This window comes from Watersipora subatra, chromosome 5 (assembly GCF_963576615.1).
Source record: "Watersipora subatra chromosome 5, tzWatSuba1.1, whole genome shotgun sequence".
NCBI lineage: Eukaryota > Metazoa > Bryozoa > Gymnolaemata > Cheilostomatida > Watersiporidae > Watersipora > Watersipora subatra.
In genome coordinates, this window is record NC_088712.1 from 24,403,717 (window position 1) to 24,425,076 (window position 21,360).

General features: G+C 37.4%; 1 protein-coding gene and 1 pseudogene across 1 annotated transcript; both read right to left on the reverse strand.

Moving 5' to 3' along the window:
* Positions 1-21,360, reverse strand: part of LOC137396170 (cyclin-dependent kinase-like 1) — a 363,103-nt pseudogene that overhangs the window by 5,305 nt on the left and 336,438 nt on the right.
* On the reverse strand, positions 744-20,845 carry LOC137396641 (uncharacterized). Its single transcript, XM_068082957.1, is given in 10 exon segments — positions 744-973; positions 2,013-2,134; positions 5,169-5,290; positions 6,241-6,255; positions 6,365-6,429; positions 9,310-9,493; positions 18,230-19,650; positions 19,897-20,136; positions 20,194-20,443; positions 20,483-20,845. Coding segments are annotated over 10 exon segments (3,012 nt in total).

Sequence of the window (21,360 nt, forward strand, 5' to 3'; positions counted from 1 at the left end):
AAGCGTGTCTGTCAAATGGTGAAATTCCTGGACGTCTGCACCCTCATGTGATATTTGAGATAGTCATTGCTAGTGGGAATGATTTTCCTAATAGGCTAGCAACATCATATATGTAGACAGTCTGTCCTCTGCGATTCAAGTGCTATAGGTTTACAGCATCATTTAAATAGCGTTTTAGAAGGCCATAAACCGTTATATCAAGTGATTGGAGTTTGTTTTACAATGGGGAAGGAAGGTTAACATTACCACACCATTCTGCTTAGCAAATTCAATTGCTGCGAGGTTTAGGTGGCTGTCCTGGTTGTCAAGTAATGACAGGGCAGGTGGTTCTCTTGAGCATCGACTATGCTTGATGAAGTGCTGAAGCCACTGTTTGAAGATCTTGGCATTAATCCACCCTGAAGGGTTCGCCGCACCAATAGTTTCAGTTGGTGCTCTTGAAAGCATGGGGGAAAATAGAAATGGTGAAACACATCCTACAGAAGCTTTTACTGCTCCGATCATTGTCACCAGAATTCCACGCTCAGCAGATATTACTTGGACAACTTGGCAAGCTTTTTGGTCAGTTAAATTCTTGTTCCACGGCATAAAATAGTAGCCTCTGGCTTGTGACATGAAATATTTGAATGCCTCTTCAAGAAACCACTCATCCAGTAATCGCCAGCACATTTGTTAGTGTCCCACTGCGGTGGGTGGGCCCAGTCATTTCTTTTAGCATATTCATATGCTAGCTCACACGCATGTCACTTTGTTAGCCCATGATGGTGCGTTGACGACAGAAGCAGGTGATCCTGTAACTTTTCTTCTTGGTCTGCAGAGAAGACCTGTCTAGTGACATTTGACTTCACAAATTTTGTGTTGTCAAGCCCATTTAGTTTAGCTTCATTAACATAGTTGTGTAGTGAGGACTTTGGTATGCCAAGATCTTTTGACACCTGCCTTACAAAAAGTCCACTTTCCAACACATTATTGACTGCAGGAAGCATTACATCCTTAGATGTCTATGTTGGTCTTTTGCTGGTATAAGTTCAAACCAAAGTGTCACACTCCAAAAAATAACAGTAAACCATATCCTTTAAAATACAATAATAATGTAGAAATCTAAGCAATAAAATGCATTGTTATATCAGTTAAAGCATAAAATTCTCAGAGTTAAATAATATCAGACAAGTAACTTTATATCGGGGCACATTTGGCCATGGCCAAATGTGCCCCAAACTCTGTGGCCAAAGCTGCCCCATCAGCTCATAATTGACAAAATACTCACTCACAAATTACTAAGTGATTGGATATTGGCTTTGACTACTTGATTAAATTAGCAACTAATGCCTACATTTTACCTAGTTAGCAAGCTGGTCTGCTATTTGCCCTTCTTCAGAAAAAAAACTTCCAACTAATGTCTTTCAAATGTACTTTAGGTCACTAAAACAATAATTTACTTACCACTTCCACAATACTTCGCATATAGGTCCGAGATTACAATGGGTGGTCTATTAGATCATTTCGTGTTTATTATGACAGAGAGAACAATTTCAATAATGTTTTTCTTAGTAAAACTGGGGTGGCCAAAGCTGCCCCATGGCCAAAGGTGCCCCGGTTACCCCTACTGATGTCTTTTCTTTTGAGGATTTCAACAACGATCAAGTTTTGCCAATGTCAATCTAAAAAACGTCCTGGCAATAACATCACCTCAAACAACAAACCAATCTCAAGTGATGGAAAAATCTCTATACTTTTTGATAAAAACGTTTTAAGCTTTACATTAGAAGCATTAAATTTGAAACAAGTCATTTGTGTCTTTGATTTATATTATAGTTTGTATATGTACATGTATCTACTAATAAATAAGTAAATACATGGACTTGTGACAGTGCTCTGATAACTTGAACGCTCTGATAATTCGAACACTTTTGCTCGGTCCCTTGAAGTTTGAGTTATCCGAGTTTCACTGTAGCTTGTAATATGTTGTAACACTGTCTTTTAAGTAGACCACAAAATAAAAAGGTAGTCACCTTGAGAAAGGACAGAGCATTGGGACTGATATTTGGGACTTTTTCTTCTAAGTAGCTGTTTGTCGGGAGTTGGTATAGTCATTCCATTAAAGAAGGAGTTGTTGCTGAAGACTTGCATGTGTCTGGGCAGTAGATCCCCTGTATATATAAACTATCTGTTAACATACGTGAATCTCCAGTATAAATTAACTATATCTTATCATATTATATATTATCATTAACTTATCATCCGTGGACCTCCAGTATATATAAACCAAATGCTAACATCAGTGAATCTCCAGTATATACAGTGAAACTCGGATAACTCAAACTTCAAGGGACCGAGCAAAAGTGTTCGAACTATCAGAGCGTTCAAGTTATCAGAGCACTATCACAAGTCCATGTATTTACTTATTTATTAGTAGATACATGTACATATACAAACTATAATATAAATCAAAAGCACAAATGGCTTGTTTCAAACTAAATTCTTCTAATGTAAAGTTTAAAACGTTTTTATCAAAAATTATAGAGATTTTTCTATCACTTGAGATTAGTTTGTTGTTTGAAGTGATGTTATTGCCAGGACGTTTTTTAGATTGACATTGGCAAAACTTGATCGTTGCTGAAATGCTCAAAGAAAATACATCTTTTTCTTTTGAGCGTTTTACCCACGATCAATTTTGCCGATCTTTCTTGAAGTTTATGCAAAGATTACCTTACTTTATCTGGGATTCGTTAAGAGCAACACTCCGAGGCAGTTCAATTAAAAGTTTTACGGTACATTGTATACCGTGGATACATATAAACTATCTGCTAATACCAGTGGACCTCTGTATATAAAAACCATATGGTAAACGACTCCACTATAGTAAACGGTTAGAGATAGTCAAGAAAGAGAGAGTAAATACTACCAGGGTAGATACTCCACTATAGTAAACAGTCATAGGTAGTCAAGAAAAAGGGAGTAGATGCCATCAGGGTAAAGCTTTACAATAGTAAACAATCAGAGATAGTCATGAAAGAGAGAGTAAGGACTACCAGAGTAGAGACTCTATTATAGAAACAGTCAGAACTAGTCACTAAAGAAGGAGTAGATACGATCAGGGGTAGCGACTCCACTATAGTAAACAGTCAGAGATAGTCATGAAAGAGAGTGTAGATACTACCAGGGCAGAGACAATACTATAGTAAACAGTTAGAGATAGTCAAGAGAGAGCAGATACTACCAGGGTAGATACTCCCCTATTATATAATAGTAAACAGTCAGAGATAGTCAAAGAAGAGGGAGTAGATACTACCAGGGTAGCGACTCCACTATAGTAAACGGTTAGAGATAGTCAAGAAAGAGAGAGTAAATACTACAAAGGTAGAGACTCCACTATAATAAACAGTCACAGATAGTCATAAAAGAGGGAGTAGATAATAGCAGGGTAGAGACTCCACTACAGTGAACCGTTAGAAGCAGTCATGAAAGAGAGAGCAGAGACTACCAGGGAAGAGACTCCCCTATAGTAAACAGTCAGAGGTAGTCAAGGAAGAGGGAGCAGATACTACCAGGGTAGAGACTTCACTATAGTAAACAGTCAGAGATTGTCATGAAAAAAAGGAGTAGACACCACCAGGGTAGAGACTCCACTATAGTAAACAGTCAGAGATAGTCAAGAAAGAAGGAGTAGATACTACCAGGGTAGAGACTCCACAATGGTAAACAGACAAAGATAGTCAAGAAAGAGGGAGTAGATACTACCAGGGTAGAGGCTCCGCTATAGGGAAAAGTTAGTTGTAGTCAAGAAAGAGAGAGTAAATACTACAAAGGTAGAGACTCCACTATAATAAACAGTCACAGATAGTCATAAAAGAGGGAGTAGATAATAGCAGGGTAGAGACTCCACTACAGTGAACCGTTAGAAGCAGTCATGAAAGAGAGAGCAGAGACTACCAGGGAAGAGACTCCCCTATAGTAATCAGTCAGACTTAGTCAACAAAAAGGGAGTAGATACTACCAGGGAGGGGCTTTACTATAGTAAACAGTCAGAGATAGTTTAAAAAAAGAGGGGGTAGACACTACCAGGGTAGAGACTCCACTATAGTAAGCAGTCAGCGATAGTCCAGGAAGAGGGAGTACATACTACCAGGGTAGAGACTCCACTATAGTAAACAGTCAGATATAGTCAAGAAAGAGGGAGTAGATAATAGCAGGGTAGAGACTCCACTACAGTGAACCGTTAGAAGCAGTCATGAAAGAGGGAGCAGAGACTACCAGGGTAGAAAGTCCACTGTAGTAAACAGTCAGAGATAGTCATGAGAGAGAGAACAGATACTACTAGGGAAGAGACTCCCCTATAGTAAACAGCCAGAGATAGTCAAGGAAAAGGGAGTAGACACATAAGAAACTTACATTGGGCTGGTGGCAGAAATTTATTGCTTGTAACGTCTGCCATATAATAGTCTTAGTCAACGCTTTTGGCACCCTGCAAAAAAAATTAACCACAGATATTAGATATTGTTGAGAAGTCAGGTAGGCAGTAGAACTAGCTGCGAAACCTCTATCTAGTGTCAACCGCATTAGCAATTAGCAAGGCTATCTAAGGAATTAGCCAAAGTAAAGAATCTACCAAGTTTAACATTTTGGGAATCAGCATCATCCAGTTTCAAACAACTTCGGAAAATAAATGAGTACTCAAAAAAGGCATTTCCTGTGTCATCATATGAAACCATTTTAGTCATTAGACAAAGTGAGGAGCTCATTGAGCCTAAGCAGATGAAATTATTGCCTAAAACAAAATATTATAGAACATAGTCAAAAAAACTCATTGCAGAGGTCGATAATGGATACCACACAATACCAAAAAAGCTCATCGAACCAAAATAAATTTGTAGATACGGTAGAAGCATCGTATGGAAGAAGAAATAGGGAAAGTTCTTGGAACACAAACAAGAGCATTCACTGAAGGAAAAAAATAAAACTAATTGGATACTAGGACGCTTGGCAGTACCGGGCACCATGAGAGATCGCAATGAGTAGCTAATATTTGCATAATTAATTAATTCCCATATCCAAGTATCCGAATTCAATTCCCATATGAGACAAGCACTTTTCCTTCGAATTGAAACTTTTTTCTTATTATAGCTAAGATTACGAAGAGAAAAAGAGAGAGATTGTTGAGTCCTCACCCGCTCGGGTTCCTGTCCAGCTCATTGTGCACCGTGTGATCGACGTATTCAAATGCAAGATGTAGTCTCTTCTTTCTCTTGAACACTTCTATGAGGTTGACCAGATTCTGGTGTTTCAATTGCTGGAAAATAAAGAATCGGAGCTGCCAGTGATATGAATACCGAAAGAATAAACACAATGACCTCTAACATGTTAGCCTCAACACTATTTTTACCTAAACCAATTCCAACTGTGGAAAATAATCGGCAAATATAGCAAAGCAGTAAGTCTTTGCATCCTCTTGCTTTACCATATATATGCTAAATGTTTCATGTATGTCATTTAGAGGTTTTCAGATCTTTCATGGTCTATGTCCTCGTTTTTTTACATGACAGGTTGGGCTGTCTTCTATCTGGACACCATCGTATAATGGAGCAAATATTTGTATACCGTTATACTGTAACATATTCTCTGGTCTGAAAACATATCATAGCTCTTCCTCTTCAGAAGGTATCAAGAGTAATTAGGCATAGCAGTAATACAAAAGTACTTTATAAAACTATGCGAAAGACTAAATGGAAAATAAATAAAAATAGGTTTTAATTGTTTTCCTTCTTTACAGACACGCAGAGTGACAGCGTAAACTTGGCTATCAACAAGTTCAAAGGTCGTAATGAAAATATGCTCACTCTAACAGGGACTGGGTCATGTTTAACCAAACGATGCTTTCACATCGTCTAACTTTCTTTTCACATTTAATATTTAATTGTTAGCCAGTTCCTATACTGTCCTTTACAAAACTGTGATGTACTGTAAAACTCAAAAAACAAAATGTTGAAAATCTTCGGGTTTCATGTGCCAGTATTCCCTCAAATCTTAAGTCGTATGTTGAAAAAAACACGTTCGAACAGGTTGTTTACCTGTGGACAAACTGCAGACGATTGATATAAATTTACTTTGTGTGAATCAGGCATGCATTTCTAAAGTAATTAGCCATATAAAATTGCCAAATACAAGGGCGATGCAACATTGCCAGGGTACAGCCTGTTTAATATCAATAGCATGTGCACACATAATACACCTACACATTACGGAGCTGTCTAATACCTACAAGAGCAATAGAACAAGGTCCACAAATATGTTGATGGCCACAATCTCCATTGTGTCTTTGTCCCTGCACTTGTATACCATATCATAGGAGCCATCTCCTACCCACGTCATTACATCGTACTTCTCCGTAACTAGACTGCTTGCACTTGATCCCACTCACTGTTTGTACAACTGCAAAACATCGGCTTGCTATATCAGTATGTAGTAGTCTATTCATCAACAGCAAATGTTGGCTGCAGTACTAGCTACTAACCTCATGACCAAAGCTAATTATTCTAGACTATACAGTACAGGCTCCTATGATGCATACCTCCTATGACGTAAACCTCAGGTATTGTAGAAATATTATGTGAAGATTTTGCTTCCTACTACATAAAAAATTCCACAAAACGTGAAGTGTCAAGTCGAGCGAGTTTTCAAAATAGATTTGAATGTTTGTTTAGTCGCCAAACTTCCGGATGAAATAACGCTGTGCGCTTAGAATACTATTCATTACATGTACATATACAGTGAAACATGGATAACTCGAAATTCAAGGGACCGAGCAAAAGTGTTCGAATTATCAGAGCGTTCAAGTTATCAGAGCACTGTCACAAGTCCATATATTTACTTATTTATTAGTAGATACATGTACATATACAAACTATAATATAAATCAAAAGCACAAATGGCTTGTTTCAAATTAAATGCTTCTAATGTAAAGTTTAAAACGTTTTCATGAAAAAGTATAGATATTTTTCTATCACTTGAGATTGGTTTGTTGTTGGAGGTGATGTTATTGCCAGGACGTTTTTCAGATTGACATTGGCAAAACTTGATCGTTGTTGAAATGCTCAAAAGAAAAGACATTTTTTTCTTTTGGGGTTTTACCCACGATCAATTTTGCCGTTTTTTCTTGAAGTTTATGCAGATTACCTTACTTTACCTGGGATTCGTTAAGAGCAACACTCCGAGGCAGTTCAATTAGAAGTTTTACGAGGTTTTACGGTACATTCTATATCACTCAAGCTTTTTTAATAGATACTTATTGAATGTACACACGTATTCTGTGTTTAGGGCAAACGATGAATAGTTTTTTGTAGCTCAGACAACGTATACGTTCAATTACAACATTTTTTAAGACGTTTTAAACATTCAACATTCCGACGTTGATTCAACACGGAATCAACGTCGGAAAACTATTCATCACGGGCTAGCCGGGTCACGCACTCAAGGATTTTCGCCACTCACATACAAAACAACATGCGATTTTTGTTTTGTATGTGCGTGGCGAAAGTCCTTGCACGCTTGACCGGCTAGCCCGTGCTATTCATCGTATCGCAGTATAAATCAAATTTCACCAAACTTTTAGAAAAGTCGTTGACAAAAATATTTTGCCGATGGTGGTAATAATGACGCTTATGAATTACGAAAAGATGAAGTTTACCTCTATGGCTTTGAATAAAGTGATTTTCTAAAGCGACAACAACCGTTTCGGTAGCCGTTGGGCAAAAAACAGTTCGAATTAACAGTGTTGAGTTCGAGTTATCTATAGCAATTTATCATTACGTGGGAACGGACCAAAAGAAATGTTCGAATTAACCATGTGTTCGAGCTATCCGTAGACGAGTTATCCATGTTTGACTGTATATATATATAACTTTAATATAACATTATGCATGTACATGACTTTCGCAACAATCTATTTTGTCGTAATAGATCGTTAAACGTGTTGACAAAAAAAGCAAATAGGATAGCTGCGCAATTGTTCATAAATACAAAGGGGATTGGTAAGTGTAGGCGTTACAGCGTCGGTCTACTAGTCTCACTGTCACATGTGGAGTATCGTTGAAAGTATCTTTATCCTAGCTTTGACCCATGGATAGCAATAGACTAGGAATAGGTAAAACTGCTTTTTACAGTGAACATATTTGGTTTTACCGTTTTGTAGGTGTACAATATATTTTTTATTAGCTTTGCAAAATAGACTTTGCTGTTTAGAAATATAAGCAAATCGTTGTAAATGAATTTCGAAAGAATGCAGTTCCTATCAACTTATTGTAAGATTATTGCAATTACGGTCTAACTAACCAGTAGGATTGATCATAAAAAGGAGAATAGTTGTCGATGCAAACCCAAAAAATCTGCAGTTACGGTGCAACCCACAAACTGAAAGAGTTAAGAAAAGTTATTCTTTTTTTTGTCAAAGGAAAGAGTTTGGAAAGATCTTGGAACAAATTAGGCTATTTATAATTAATTTAACCCTTTCCGTCCTAATTATTTTCCAGTTTGGTTGGTAACACTTCAATAACATATTAGAATGACAGAAAAAATGTGATAAGATTAAATTGCAAAAAAAAACTTTGGATTTCTAGCCAGTAGAACTGAGGTTATCAGCCTATATGCAATATCACGGCATAATAAAGCCTCCGATCCATTGTTCAATTGATTGGTTTATTGATTCATTGGTTTGTTATGCCTATTTATCATAATTATATTAATTACATTATATACAACATTTACATACTAATGACTGCAAACAACCATTATTGCAATTATGATAATAAGACAAACAATATGCAAAAAAAATGAGGACGAAACTGATATCATCTAGAAATGCATGAAAATGAGCAAAAAGAATGAAGACAGCTGTTGTAAAAAACATAACTGTATCATCGGCTAAACTTTTATTACCAATCTGTCTCTGGTTTTGTTTTCACTATAATTTATAACGTCGTGCGTTGTCAGAGAAATTTTGGCAAATAGCATATTGGCATCTTTGCTATTCTACTGTCAGCACAGCAACTACCAAATTTAAACTTTGGAGGAAACTTGTTGATGTTAAAAAAGTAATAGGGGGTAATTGATTGTGTTCCACATCAAAAGGTGAAAAGACTGTATAACATGGTAACCATAACCTGCGCTTTACTGGCATTTACCATTAGCATCAGTTGCAGCCAAAACTTCCAGTGAATTTACCTACTAACACTCTCAATATTTGTTCAATGTTCTTTAGTATTTGGATGTCCTCTACTATCTGTGGCAAGTGCAGTGTTTAGTCATTAAACTTACCTTTCTCACATTTGGTTGAATCTGCTAAATATTTCATACAGCTGATGGTGAGGCAGACCTTACATTCCAACACCAGTGGCTGATTCTCATGCTTTGTACAGATGTCAAGCAGAGGTTGGCTCTCCTTTGACAGATACTGGGCCATGGAGTCTGTATGATGACCATCCAGGGCATTGCCGTGGTGCTAAAATAAGCCAAAACGTAGTTTAATTTTTTGAAACAAAACACATTACAGTTACAGCAGAATTTCTGACCCAGTGATTGATCTGGAAATATGAAAAATCAAAACTTCAGGCACGACTTGCAACAAAATTCACATTACCATTATTTGATATGAAAATATTCACCATGTCTTACTCTGTTGAGTTGTAGGTGTAAAATATGTGAAAAGGTGATTACAAGCTCTTAAAAGCTCAAAAACGAACAGTTAATCGCAGCCACACGAGACCGTCGTAGTTTGGATTCGCTTTTCAAAACTGATGTAGTTGCTCAAATGTGATGTAGTTGTGAGAGATGGTTTCTGTTTACACTTTCATGCAACCTCACTCGTCGAAATATTTTCAAATATGCTTGACGCATTCAATAAGACCAAGTTTATTGTTCTTATGCATTTGTTTTATCATCATTGTAAGGCTGTCACTTTCAGCACTGATATCCTATAACCTAGCATAAAAATTTGTTTAACTTTTAACGTTAGCTCGAAGGAGTACTTAGCATTGTTAGATAAAAAAGACGAGCCTGTTGGTCACCTGTGATAATCATAAACTGCTGCAGAAATTAATCACAAAGTATGGGTCACATGACCAGATTACAACTAAACCAAGCCCAAGTAAAACTGTCAAGTAGCGAGTATCCTTATCTTATATGGGGTCTTTGGTAAAACCCAAAGTATTTGTCATAATCTAAGGCTACAAGAAGTTTTATTATGAGCCTTTTATTGGCCTTTCAATTCACGTGAGAACATCATGTGACAAAACAATAACCAAATGTAATGAATATGTCAGAGAAATAAACTGATTTCAATCCACGGCGGCTTTTCGTTTTTGAGCTTTTAAGAGCTTGTAATCACAATTCCACATATTCTGCACCTACAACGCAGCACAGTAAGACATGGTGAATCTTTTGATAGCAAATAACTGTAAAGTGAATTTAGTTGCGAATCAATCAACATTTAATAAAATAATACAGGGCAGCTCACTTACTTTCAATGTAAATCAAATAGATGTTGACATATTCTCAATAATATAGAGTTTTATTGACCATTTTTCATCTATCAGTTAAACCATAACTGTCACGAACAACTTTTATTGTATTTACTAGGTAAATCAGGCACGCTGATTCCGATTTTGTACTCAAAATAAAGATTAGTCCACTAACTTTCATAGTCATTTAGGCTTTTTTAAAGCGTTTCAATATCCGTTTCAAAAACAACACAATCGGCATTACAAGCTCCGCCCATAAATATGTGACGAAACCTAGCTTTTTCAGAAACGGAAGTTAGGAAAGTTTAGTCCGATTTAGAATAATAGAGATGGGTGTCTTAAAACCCATTATTATCTAAATCCAGCCTGTAAAATAATTTCAGTTTTTTATGAAAGGGATATAAACTATTTAAAATTGCTCGCAGCTTGTTACATGACGTTTAAATGGACTGGACGCCGAGAAAAATGAGCTCAAAAAGCGCGGTTTTATCACGAGCTAGCGTTGTTATCGCGCTTTTTAAATATGCAATGCTAAATAGCTTATCTACCTTTCAGAAAAGACTGATATTATTTTAAAGCTGGATTTAGATATTAATAGATTTTAAAAACACCCATCTCTATTATTTTAAATCGGTCTAAACATCTCTACGTAACTTCTGTTCCTAAAAAGCTAGGTTACGTCAAGTATTTATGGGCGGAGCTTGTTATGCCGATCGTGTTGTTTTCGAGACTGATATTAAAACGCTATAAAAAATCCTTTATTACTCTGAAAGTTAGTGGCCTAATCTTTATTTTGATTACAAAATCGGAATCAGCATGTCTGATTTGCCTAGTAAATACGATAAAAGTTGTTCGTGGCAGTTATGGTTTAACTTGTTCTGTTACAAAGCACTCTTTATTATCAAATAACCACAATTATTATTAAGTTATTATTAATTATTATATCAATTATTAATAATTAATTATTAGTCTGACTTTCTTACCAACTAAGTTGGTAATTAACAACTTAGTTGGTAAGAAAGTCAGACTAAGAAACAGAATTGAATGAATTTGAACCCTGAATTAATTATTATTAGAATTAACCCTTTGGCAGGGGAAACAACCAAAATGTCGTTTAGTTCGGTAGACGTTTATAAAGCTGTTGCCTAGTAACGTTAGAGGATATGAACACTAGTAATATTAAATATCATCAACAAGATATTGGTCGATGATTTACAATATGAAACAATTATCTAAGAGGCGTTGCTTTGTGCTGAAAGCTAAACAAATCGCGACTCCTTGGAAAATAATAAAAGATGGAAAAACCAGTCAACATCGGCTTGACTTTCAAAACGGTAAAATAAATAATTTGATCCTGTGATCGTTAGTGATTTTTTGTCTGATCAGAATAAAATAATTCAAATGATAGAAGTGATGTGAACTTTTTGGACTTTTAATATACTTGGAATATACAGAGAAAACGATCGTTATGGTGGCTCGCACTGCTACATTTTAGCCTTTGACTCTACCGAGAAAAAATGCTTCCTAGCATTTCATACAGGGACAATTGCACCTGGTTATATTGTTTTAGGAGTAGTAAATATGTGAATGAATACTTAAGTACAAAAATTTTTATTCATAGAAACAAATTTAAGAATTGAGCTATGCATGTTCATAAAATATCGATTTTATTGAATTTTCGAAAATAAATTACACGAGTTTCGGTTGTTTTGGGAGGGCTTATACCTGGTCAAAGGGTTAATATACTCGTCACTTAATATTAAAATATCTGAGAGACAGTCTCAATAAGATTGGCCCTCTAAACCAATAACAGGGCCCAATGATGAATGATTCTTACCAGCTTCTTCCCAAACATATTAAATATACACAATGTAAGCATCACAACTTTGGTGAATATTACTTACCCGCAGCTTTCAAGGCCGCACCAGCAAATCTTGTTCTTTTCACAGTGTGATCTGAGGCACGGCATACAGTGTATGTGGCCTCACGGAAGCTGTTTTGGATAAACTATCTTCTCATTCTTCACTCCACAGAATTCACACTCGATATCATCAGGTGCAGAATTCATAGCTTCATTGAAATGATAAAGTAATGTGATATGAATAAAACATAAAGTCTCTATTGAACCTACAGAATTAAAAGCTAACTGTTACAATATAAGGTGATAACAGTGTGAATGCTTTAGATTAGCCAATGCCTTAACGCAAGAACACTATTTAGTAGACCCGCGTGACTTGTCTCCTTATGCCAATTCGATTATCGACCTCAACTTGGGGCTGTATATCATTGATGGCATCCCTTAACTGACAGGTAGTCATGCTAATAACATGGTTTATACTTGATATTCTTACTGCTTGAACTGATGAAAAGTCTGTCTCATCTCCTAGCATAGAGTGATGTAATAAAGAGTAATAACAATGATATTATTACACTTCTAATCACACCTCGTGGCCCTTTTGGAGTCAACAATATTCTACCCAGATATTAACAGCATTCCTATGCTCCCAGGCAAGTCATCGAGAGTATCACGTATATCATTAGGCAATCAAGCAATTTAGGATAACTTTAGACATAACAGACAAAAGCTGGTCATTTGTTCAGACACAATCCGCTGCAACTAGTAATAATTAGTTTGGCTCAAATTATCTTATAATATCAAACAAAAGGCTCCAATATGCCATTTTTGATAGTGTAGTTTGATTCGGGCACAGGCGTGTGTCAACGTTGTCAGCGAGTAAAAGTTGCCGTAAGGGAATGGCCAACATTACCGCTGATTAAACATTATGTATGTCACAACTCTGCCTAAAGCACGCTCAAATCAGTAAACAAGCTCTATTAGCAACATATGTTTTAATTTCTCATTCTAGCACGTAATGAAACATACATAATACTCACCATAAAAGTCTCCAATGTGAACTGATGTGGACGAATAAGCTATAGCCGGTGAACCGGAAGGTTATTAGTAGCGGCTCCTTTCGGCGCATGCATTTGACTGCGCGCTTGCAAATACTGCAAATTATGTTTTGATGGCGCTTAGTAACAGAGCATTATAAAATCTGTCAAATAGAAAGAGCGCCGGTGGTCTCTACGACTTTTGAATTTGATCTGAGCTCATAACTATAATTTTACCAGCTAACAGTTTGAACAGGGCATTTCGCGAATAGACGGTGTGTTGTACAAAAAATGATGACTTTATTTAGCCGTTGCGGTTTTCCGAACGTAAGATTATGTAGGATGGTAGGGTGTGCAGAACACAATGCCGTTTCCCATTACATGTATATCCAGATGAAGATCTTTTCTACGCAGGAAACATCAGAAAACGATAAAATTTAGTGGAATCGCTAGTATGTTTAGCAATACTCTCACAAATTCCAGGGGGTGCGTGTAGGGACTCGACTTTTACGTAGCTTCTTTAGAAGATTTTACAGCCGAGCTAAATAGGCTTTCTTACAATTCTAGCTGGAACATATTTGTAGAAAACATTGTCGCTACGGTGCCTACGCAATATATGCGTATATAATGCTAGTTGTTGTTAACACAAGTTGGTTGTTAAAATATACATCCATGTGTTATCACGTAATTTTCTACGTTTTCAGGGTCACATATCTGCTTTGTTAACACTTTGCTTTTATTTTTGTTCTCTCTCCCTCTTTTGCTTTTCTTTTATTCCGGCCAAACGTCTTTTCGTCAGCATGTTATTAAATATTATCGTTCTTGTGGAGGTAATACAGAATTCGAATAGAAGTCGAATCAAATCATTATAGTTTTGAGCTCTATCTCTGCTAGCTGTGTATGTCGTAAATAATCGAAGGTATTACCTGTCAAATAGTATAGACTTATTGAGTAGTGCTTGAAATAATGTATTTATTGTGTGTTGTTCACATTCCGAGAGTTAACACATAACTGAGGCAAAGCGACAGAATGGCTTAGGTAGCTATAAAATTAACATTAAGCTGTTTATGCCTACAGTGCTCTGACTTTCATAAAAAGCCTTAAAGCCTTGAAATTATATAATTGCAGTTACATGCAAATATCCTACATGACTAACAAGACTATATGTCATCATACTTTTCCCAAAGAAAACAACAAGAGATGTGTTCAGAATTACAGCATGTATACCTCAAACTGCTATTAGATTTGAAAGAAAGAGTAACCATACATTAAAACCACAAGAAGTATATAATGAGTATGTGTGCAGTTTGTGTAGAAGTAATGTAATATAATAAAGCATCCTTAATGCGAACCATAGCTAATGTTAAGTGTTTTGACCATATCGTATTGGTGGTTTCGATAACCTGCCAGACCTAGTCGCAGTGACATTTGCATTGTGTGTAATTTGTGCCGCACTGGTTGGTACAGTCTCACTTGAATTGGTGGTCACTGTCGGAGCACTACTTGCCGGTCTATAAAATTTGTGGTTCAGGCCAGAATTTTCACTAGCTCTAGGCATTGAGCGCACATCATAGCGAAGCAAGTTTTGTTTTCTTGCCCTGAGGAATGACTGATTTCTTCTAACCACCTTTCCCCCTTCCAGCTCGACATGGAAACTGTCAGGCGTCCCAGCATGGCCAATGACTTTTGCTGGAAGCCATTGCCTATGACCCACTCTGCACCATACATGTTCCCCATCACTAAACATAGCAATTGTTTTATCGCTAGCTTTACCAAAAACATCTTGACCATGGCGATTCCTTAAAGATGTAGTTGCGTCAAAATTTAAGTTGATCTTAAAAGAAAGCATTTTTTTTTCTCTATCAGTTGATATGTTGTTTGTTGTGTTACGCGATCGCATTGCCAAGATATTTGAAGATTAAAACCGAAAAAATCTGATCGCCGTAAAAACGCTCAGGCCACAAAAACGTGCCCAGCCTCGCCAAAAATGATGTCACGCGTTTGGCAACCTGTCTCTATCTCTCGTATTCACATCGGCTATTTGCGATAAAAGTCTAGTCTTACGCGGCTCTATTGGCATATATCTTATTTTGTATTTGCTCATGTTAGCTAGAATAAAATTTTTAATCCTGCTACAGATGCATTATTATGAATGTTTCAAAGGCCTCAAATAACGAAAATTGAAAATTTGTTCTACTCACTTTCTCCAAATGTTGTTTAAACATTTGGGTACCGACTACCAATTCTACCGGTCTACGGTAATTCTGTCAAGTCACTTTATGTAGGACGCGGTCTTTGTATCAGCAGTTTTGCAGCTACCCTATACAGCCTCCCATAAGCCCCGCCCACATTATGTCGCCTATTACATATCGCCTACGTACTAGTTTCTTACTAGTAGCAATGATATACATTGCTGTATATCATTGCTAGTAGTATTCTTACCGAATACTAAATTAATCAAATAAGCAAGCCACCTCTTTGAAAAGAATATAGACAGGGATAGAGTTTTAAGGATGAGAAGTCTGCTGCAAACTGGATTTGAACTCACATTCTTCAGTTCTGCGGACACCCATATACCATATCCGATTCACTACAATATTCTGCAAATCATGTTTTGCATTATCTTTAACAATATTATTTTATTATATAATTTTTACAAGCAAAAATATTTTCATCTCGGCATAAAGCTTTTATTAAAGATATTCATCAAGTCGTGGCCACTCACATAGTATTAGCTGATACAATAAGACAAATTCATCTACTGCAACAAACTCAACAAAACATCATCCAGCACGCATTCAATTCTCGCTTTCTCCTTTATGGCAGTTTCCACACTGACAAAGCTTCTTCGGCTGGTGGGACGACATAAACATTCTGTAATCAGTAAAACAAGTAAATGTAAACAAAGTAGATGCAATAAATATGTCATTCATAGATATGTCATTCTAAAGCGTATCTATTGACAGCTTCCAAATTGGGAGTTGAATAGATTGCGAGTGTAATTTTAAAAACGAATAAACATTTAATAAAGGCGCAAGTACGCCAAGCCAACGATTCGAAGCTTTGGTTCTGGAAATTAAAGATTTGCAATGATCAATCGATTTTACCCACTTCCTACGAGTGAAAATAATTTGTAATCATGACTCTAATTTACCAAAGAAAATTCGAAAAAAATATTATAGCTAGGTAAAACGGCAGATAAGCTATGAAACGATGATTGGAGATAGCAAAGAATTATCATTTTATTAATTAGTACATGTATTTATGACTATAAAAAATATTACATTTACTAAAGTATAGAAGACTCTAAGTTAATTTACCTCCATTCTCTCTTCTTCTGCAGCAAAACGCTGCTGACGCCTGTCAGCTTTGGCCATAGGCTGTCTACTCTAATATTTTACTTAAAATTGCTCAGAAAACTCTGAGTAGCGGTCGCTCGAACTTGAAGCCATTTTAAAACTATGTATAACTTAGTAATTGTTGAAACGCGTTGAATCAGAAACAATGAGAATGAATTCTCTATGACGAGAATCTTCGAGACCACAGACAACGCGTTTTACGAGTGATAACATTTATTACGGCCTATATAAAAATTTCGCATGCATGATTGGCTAACGAATCGACCTCATTTTTATCGCTCGTGGTTTCGTTTCAGATAACAAGCTTGTTACGTCACGAAATTGGCACCCGCTGGAACGTGAGCTTTTTAACAGAGGGTCTCATTCAAACGCATATATCTCTGGACAGGGTTGGTCTACAAAGACAAAAATGGCATCAAATTGTAGCTGATGTTTTAGCCTTTTATGGGTCCTAATTTCATTTTTGACGCAACTACATCTTTAAAAGGATATCAATGTTCTTTGCATTTAGATTTTTATAGCGCAGCTGCTCAGTGCAAAAGTTTAATTTGTTTCGTAAATATCTAGACTGCAACAGCACAGCTGGGGTGGGCAGCCCATCACCTAAGGGTGTTAAACGGATGGTCATGAAAACGTCTAACAATGTCTGGCCTGTTTCTAAAGCTTTTCTCAGGCTACTCTTCATGGTTTGGTTCATGCGCTCTGTTAGCCCATTAGCCCTTGAAAAGTAGGGGCTGCTGGTTATGTGTTTGATATCATTTTCTTCAACAAAACACCTAAACTCGTAGGAACTGTATTGCGGTGCATTATCACTCAGCAGGATCTCAGGCTTACCAAAGTTTGCAAATTAGCGTTGCAATAGTTCGATCACAGTTCTAGAATTTGAATTTCTGAGCTCGTAACAATCTGGTCATTTTGAGTATCTATGCACAGTTACTAAGTATTCTTTGTCATTTAGATTGAAAATGTCTGTGGCCACATACTGCATTGGGTATTCAGGCACTCTAAAAGGCTCAACTGTCGGTAGTGATTTGGCTCGGCTATGCTCTTGGCAGCTAATGCATGAATCAACCATGTATTGTACATGTGCGAGGTAGCCAGGCCAATAGACTGAATTCTTTGCACGCTCAATACACTTAACAGTGCCCAGATGCCCAATGTGCAGGATATCAAGAATTTCTTTCCGCATTCCTGCACGACTAACTATTTGGTTGTTGCGTAATATCAAGCCATTGTTACATGTGAGCTCGTTTTTCAGATTCCAGAATGGTTTGACTCCATCTAGGCAAAACCTCCGATGTGCTGGCCACCACTTTGTAATATATGATTTGAGAACCTCCATAGAAGGGTCCTTGCTGGTGATATCTACCAGTCTATCTCTGAAAAACACATTTGGCAAAATTTCATATACGACAGCTTGTATTTGCTCATTGTTTCTCAAATCATAGTTTCAGAGTTTTCACCTACCCTGTTCAAGTATGCCCTGCTAAGTGTGTCTGCCAAAATCAACGATTTGCCTGGCACGTAGACTAATTCAAAGTCATAAAGCTGCATGTTTAATCTCATTCGCAGTAACCGTGCTGTTAAGTCATTCAGGCCTTTCCTCATGATACCCAAAAGTGGCATATGATCAGTTTGCACTGTCACTGCCTGCCCATACACATACTGGTGATATCGCTGATGGCCAAATTGTACAGCCAAAAACTCTTTTTCTATTTGGGCATAAGCCTTCTGTGTGTCAGTAAGTGCACAACTAGCAAACTCTATTGGCTGTCCCTCCTGCAGAATTACTGCACCCACACCATTTTGGCTACTATCAACCAAAACAGTCACTGGTTTCTCTGGGTCAAACATTCCCAAAGCTAGCCCTTTTGATATTACTGACTTTATACACTCAAAAGCTTGTTTATGAACCTCTGACCACTCCCACACAGAATTCCTTTTAGTGAGCTCCCGGAGTGAAGTAGTCAAAGTAGCTAGATTGTCACAAAATTTTGAAAGGTAAGTGACCATACCTAAAAACCGCCGAACATCTTCTTTCCAAACTGGGTCGGGCATAGCAACTGTGGCCTCTACTTTTGCAGGATCTGCTTTTATAACCCCATTGCCTAATATTGGGCCCAGGTCTTTTAGTTCAGTGCGTTCAAAAAAACATTTGGACAAGTTCAACTTCAGATTGAAAGCCTTGCATCGCTCAAGCACTGCAGCCAGAAGTTTGTCATGTTTAGATTTAGTAGGAGCATGCACGAGCAGGTCATCGACATACACCTCAACACCCTCAATGTCACCAAACAACTCACTCACTGTTCTATGAAAAACCTCAGGCGCAGAGCTAATGCTATAGGGAAGCCTCAAGAATCTATATCGGCCAAAATGTGTGGCAAAAGTGGTTAGCATGCTACTACTATGGCCAAGCTCAAGCTGCAAAAACCCTGATGTGCAGTCCAAGCTGGTAAAGGTTCGAGACTTTAACAATTTAGCAAATATCTCCGTGACTGTGTGCAAAGCAAAATGTTCTCTACGAATGCATTTGTTTAGCTCTGAAGGGTCTAAACAAATTCGAAGAGAGCCATTTGGTTTAAGGACCATGACAATTGGATTGACCCAGTCGGTAGACACCCTCACTTTAGCTATAGTACCATTGTCTTCCATCTCAGAAAGCGTACACTTGAGTTGCTCTCTGAGCCTGAATGGCACGCGCCTAGTAGATTGTAGAACAGGCTTACAATTATCTTTCAGTCTCAAAGCGTGTTTACTAGGCAATTTGCCTATCCCATCAAAAACGCTGGGATACTGTGATGCAACGCTATTTGTAATGCTATCAGCTGTGCACACCAGACCCAATGTTTTGCTACTAGGCAAACCCAACAGAGCTACCTGTCCATGGTCTGTCACCACAAAATCATGTGCCGAGAAAAACATTATGATATTCAATAGACAGTGATACTACCCCTAGTACATGCAATTTATGTCTACTAAAAGACAAAAGTGATTGGCTATGTTTTCTCAGTTGAAGCTTTGACCTTGTAAGGAATAATAAACAGACTTCGGCATGACATTACATGAAGCCCCTGTATCAACTTTAAGCTGTATTAGTCGATTTTCACACTTAACGTCAATAAACCATTCCTTACCAGTTATGTCTGTAGTGTTGATTGCGTACGCAGCATTGTCATCAGCAATAATCACCTCATTAGCCCTGGCTATAGGTTTAATGTCAGCATTGCAGGCCTTGGAATTTGCATAGTGACCAATTATTCGGCAGTCTTTGCAGCGCTTGCCATAGGCTGGACAGTTACGGCGAGCATGGTCTCCTTTGCAGAACTTACAGTTTCTGATTTCCAGTGACATGGTAGTGGGGCTGTTATTACTAGCTGCAGTGTGCCACCGATTTCTAATGGTGCTATGTCTGCTCGTTAATGCTTTTACACTGAGATCAGGCATTTCCCCTTGTGTATGTGTTCTGTCAGCATCTGACTCACAGTTGACTATTGCATTAATGTTACCAGGTGGCGTATTTCTAATATTTTGCATGTATTTCGCAGTAGCCTCTGCTCTCTGGCATATATCCAAACATTTGGCTAATGTTAAATCACCATCAACGCCAAGCAGTTCTTCACGCACTCGCTCAGAATTTATTCCAAATACAATCCTATCCCTTAGTGCCTTGTCACCCTCCGCCTTATGAAAATTGCATGTTGACCGCAAGTCTCTCAGCACTGTGACATACTTGTCAAAAGGCTCACCTTCTTGCTGGACTCTACTGTAAAATTTGTACCTTTCAAATTCCTCACGAACTCTAGGTGCGAAATGTTTTGTGAAAGCTTCTTTGACCGGTGTTATTTTTTTAGCATTCTCAGCAGATAGGTTAATTGTACGAAAGAGTTATTGTCCTCGTGCTCCAAGCAGTGTGAGCAATGTCGCCACTTGTATTTCTTCGTCTTCAGTAGATTTTTCTGAAGCTATCATATAGAGGTCAAATTGCTGTAGCCATGCTGACCAGTTGCGACTTGACTCACTTGGATTGCCAGTAGACTGTTGTAAAATAAAATTGTCTGGCGGTCTTAAGCCTCCTTCAGCCATGTCACACTTGTAATAAAACGGTTGCAATCCTATGATCCTACTCCTGACACCATGTCAAATAGTATAGACTTATTGAGTAGTGCTTGAAATAATGTATTTATTGTGTGTTGTTCACAGTCTGAGAGTTAACACATAACTGAGGCAAAACGACAGAATGGCTTAGATAGCTATAAAATTAACATTAAGCTGTTTATGCCTAGTGTTCTGACTTTCATAAAAAGCCTTAAAGCCCTGAAATCATATAATTGCAGTTACATGCAAATATCTTACATGACTAATAAGACTACATGTCATTAACTACTCGGTGCATTGAAGCTCATAATTAAAGTAGCTATATTCCTGCAATGGTTTCCAGTATACATAAATTTCTAGTATACCATAGTGAGCATTGATTATGCACCTAGTAATTGATTTTGAGTTGTTTTCAGAAACGCTTGTAGTAAACAGTGTACTTAAAGGCCGGCTCATAATTTTTATCTTTTATAATAAATAATTACTGTTTCAGAAACCTGATC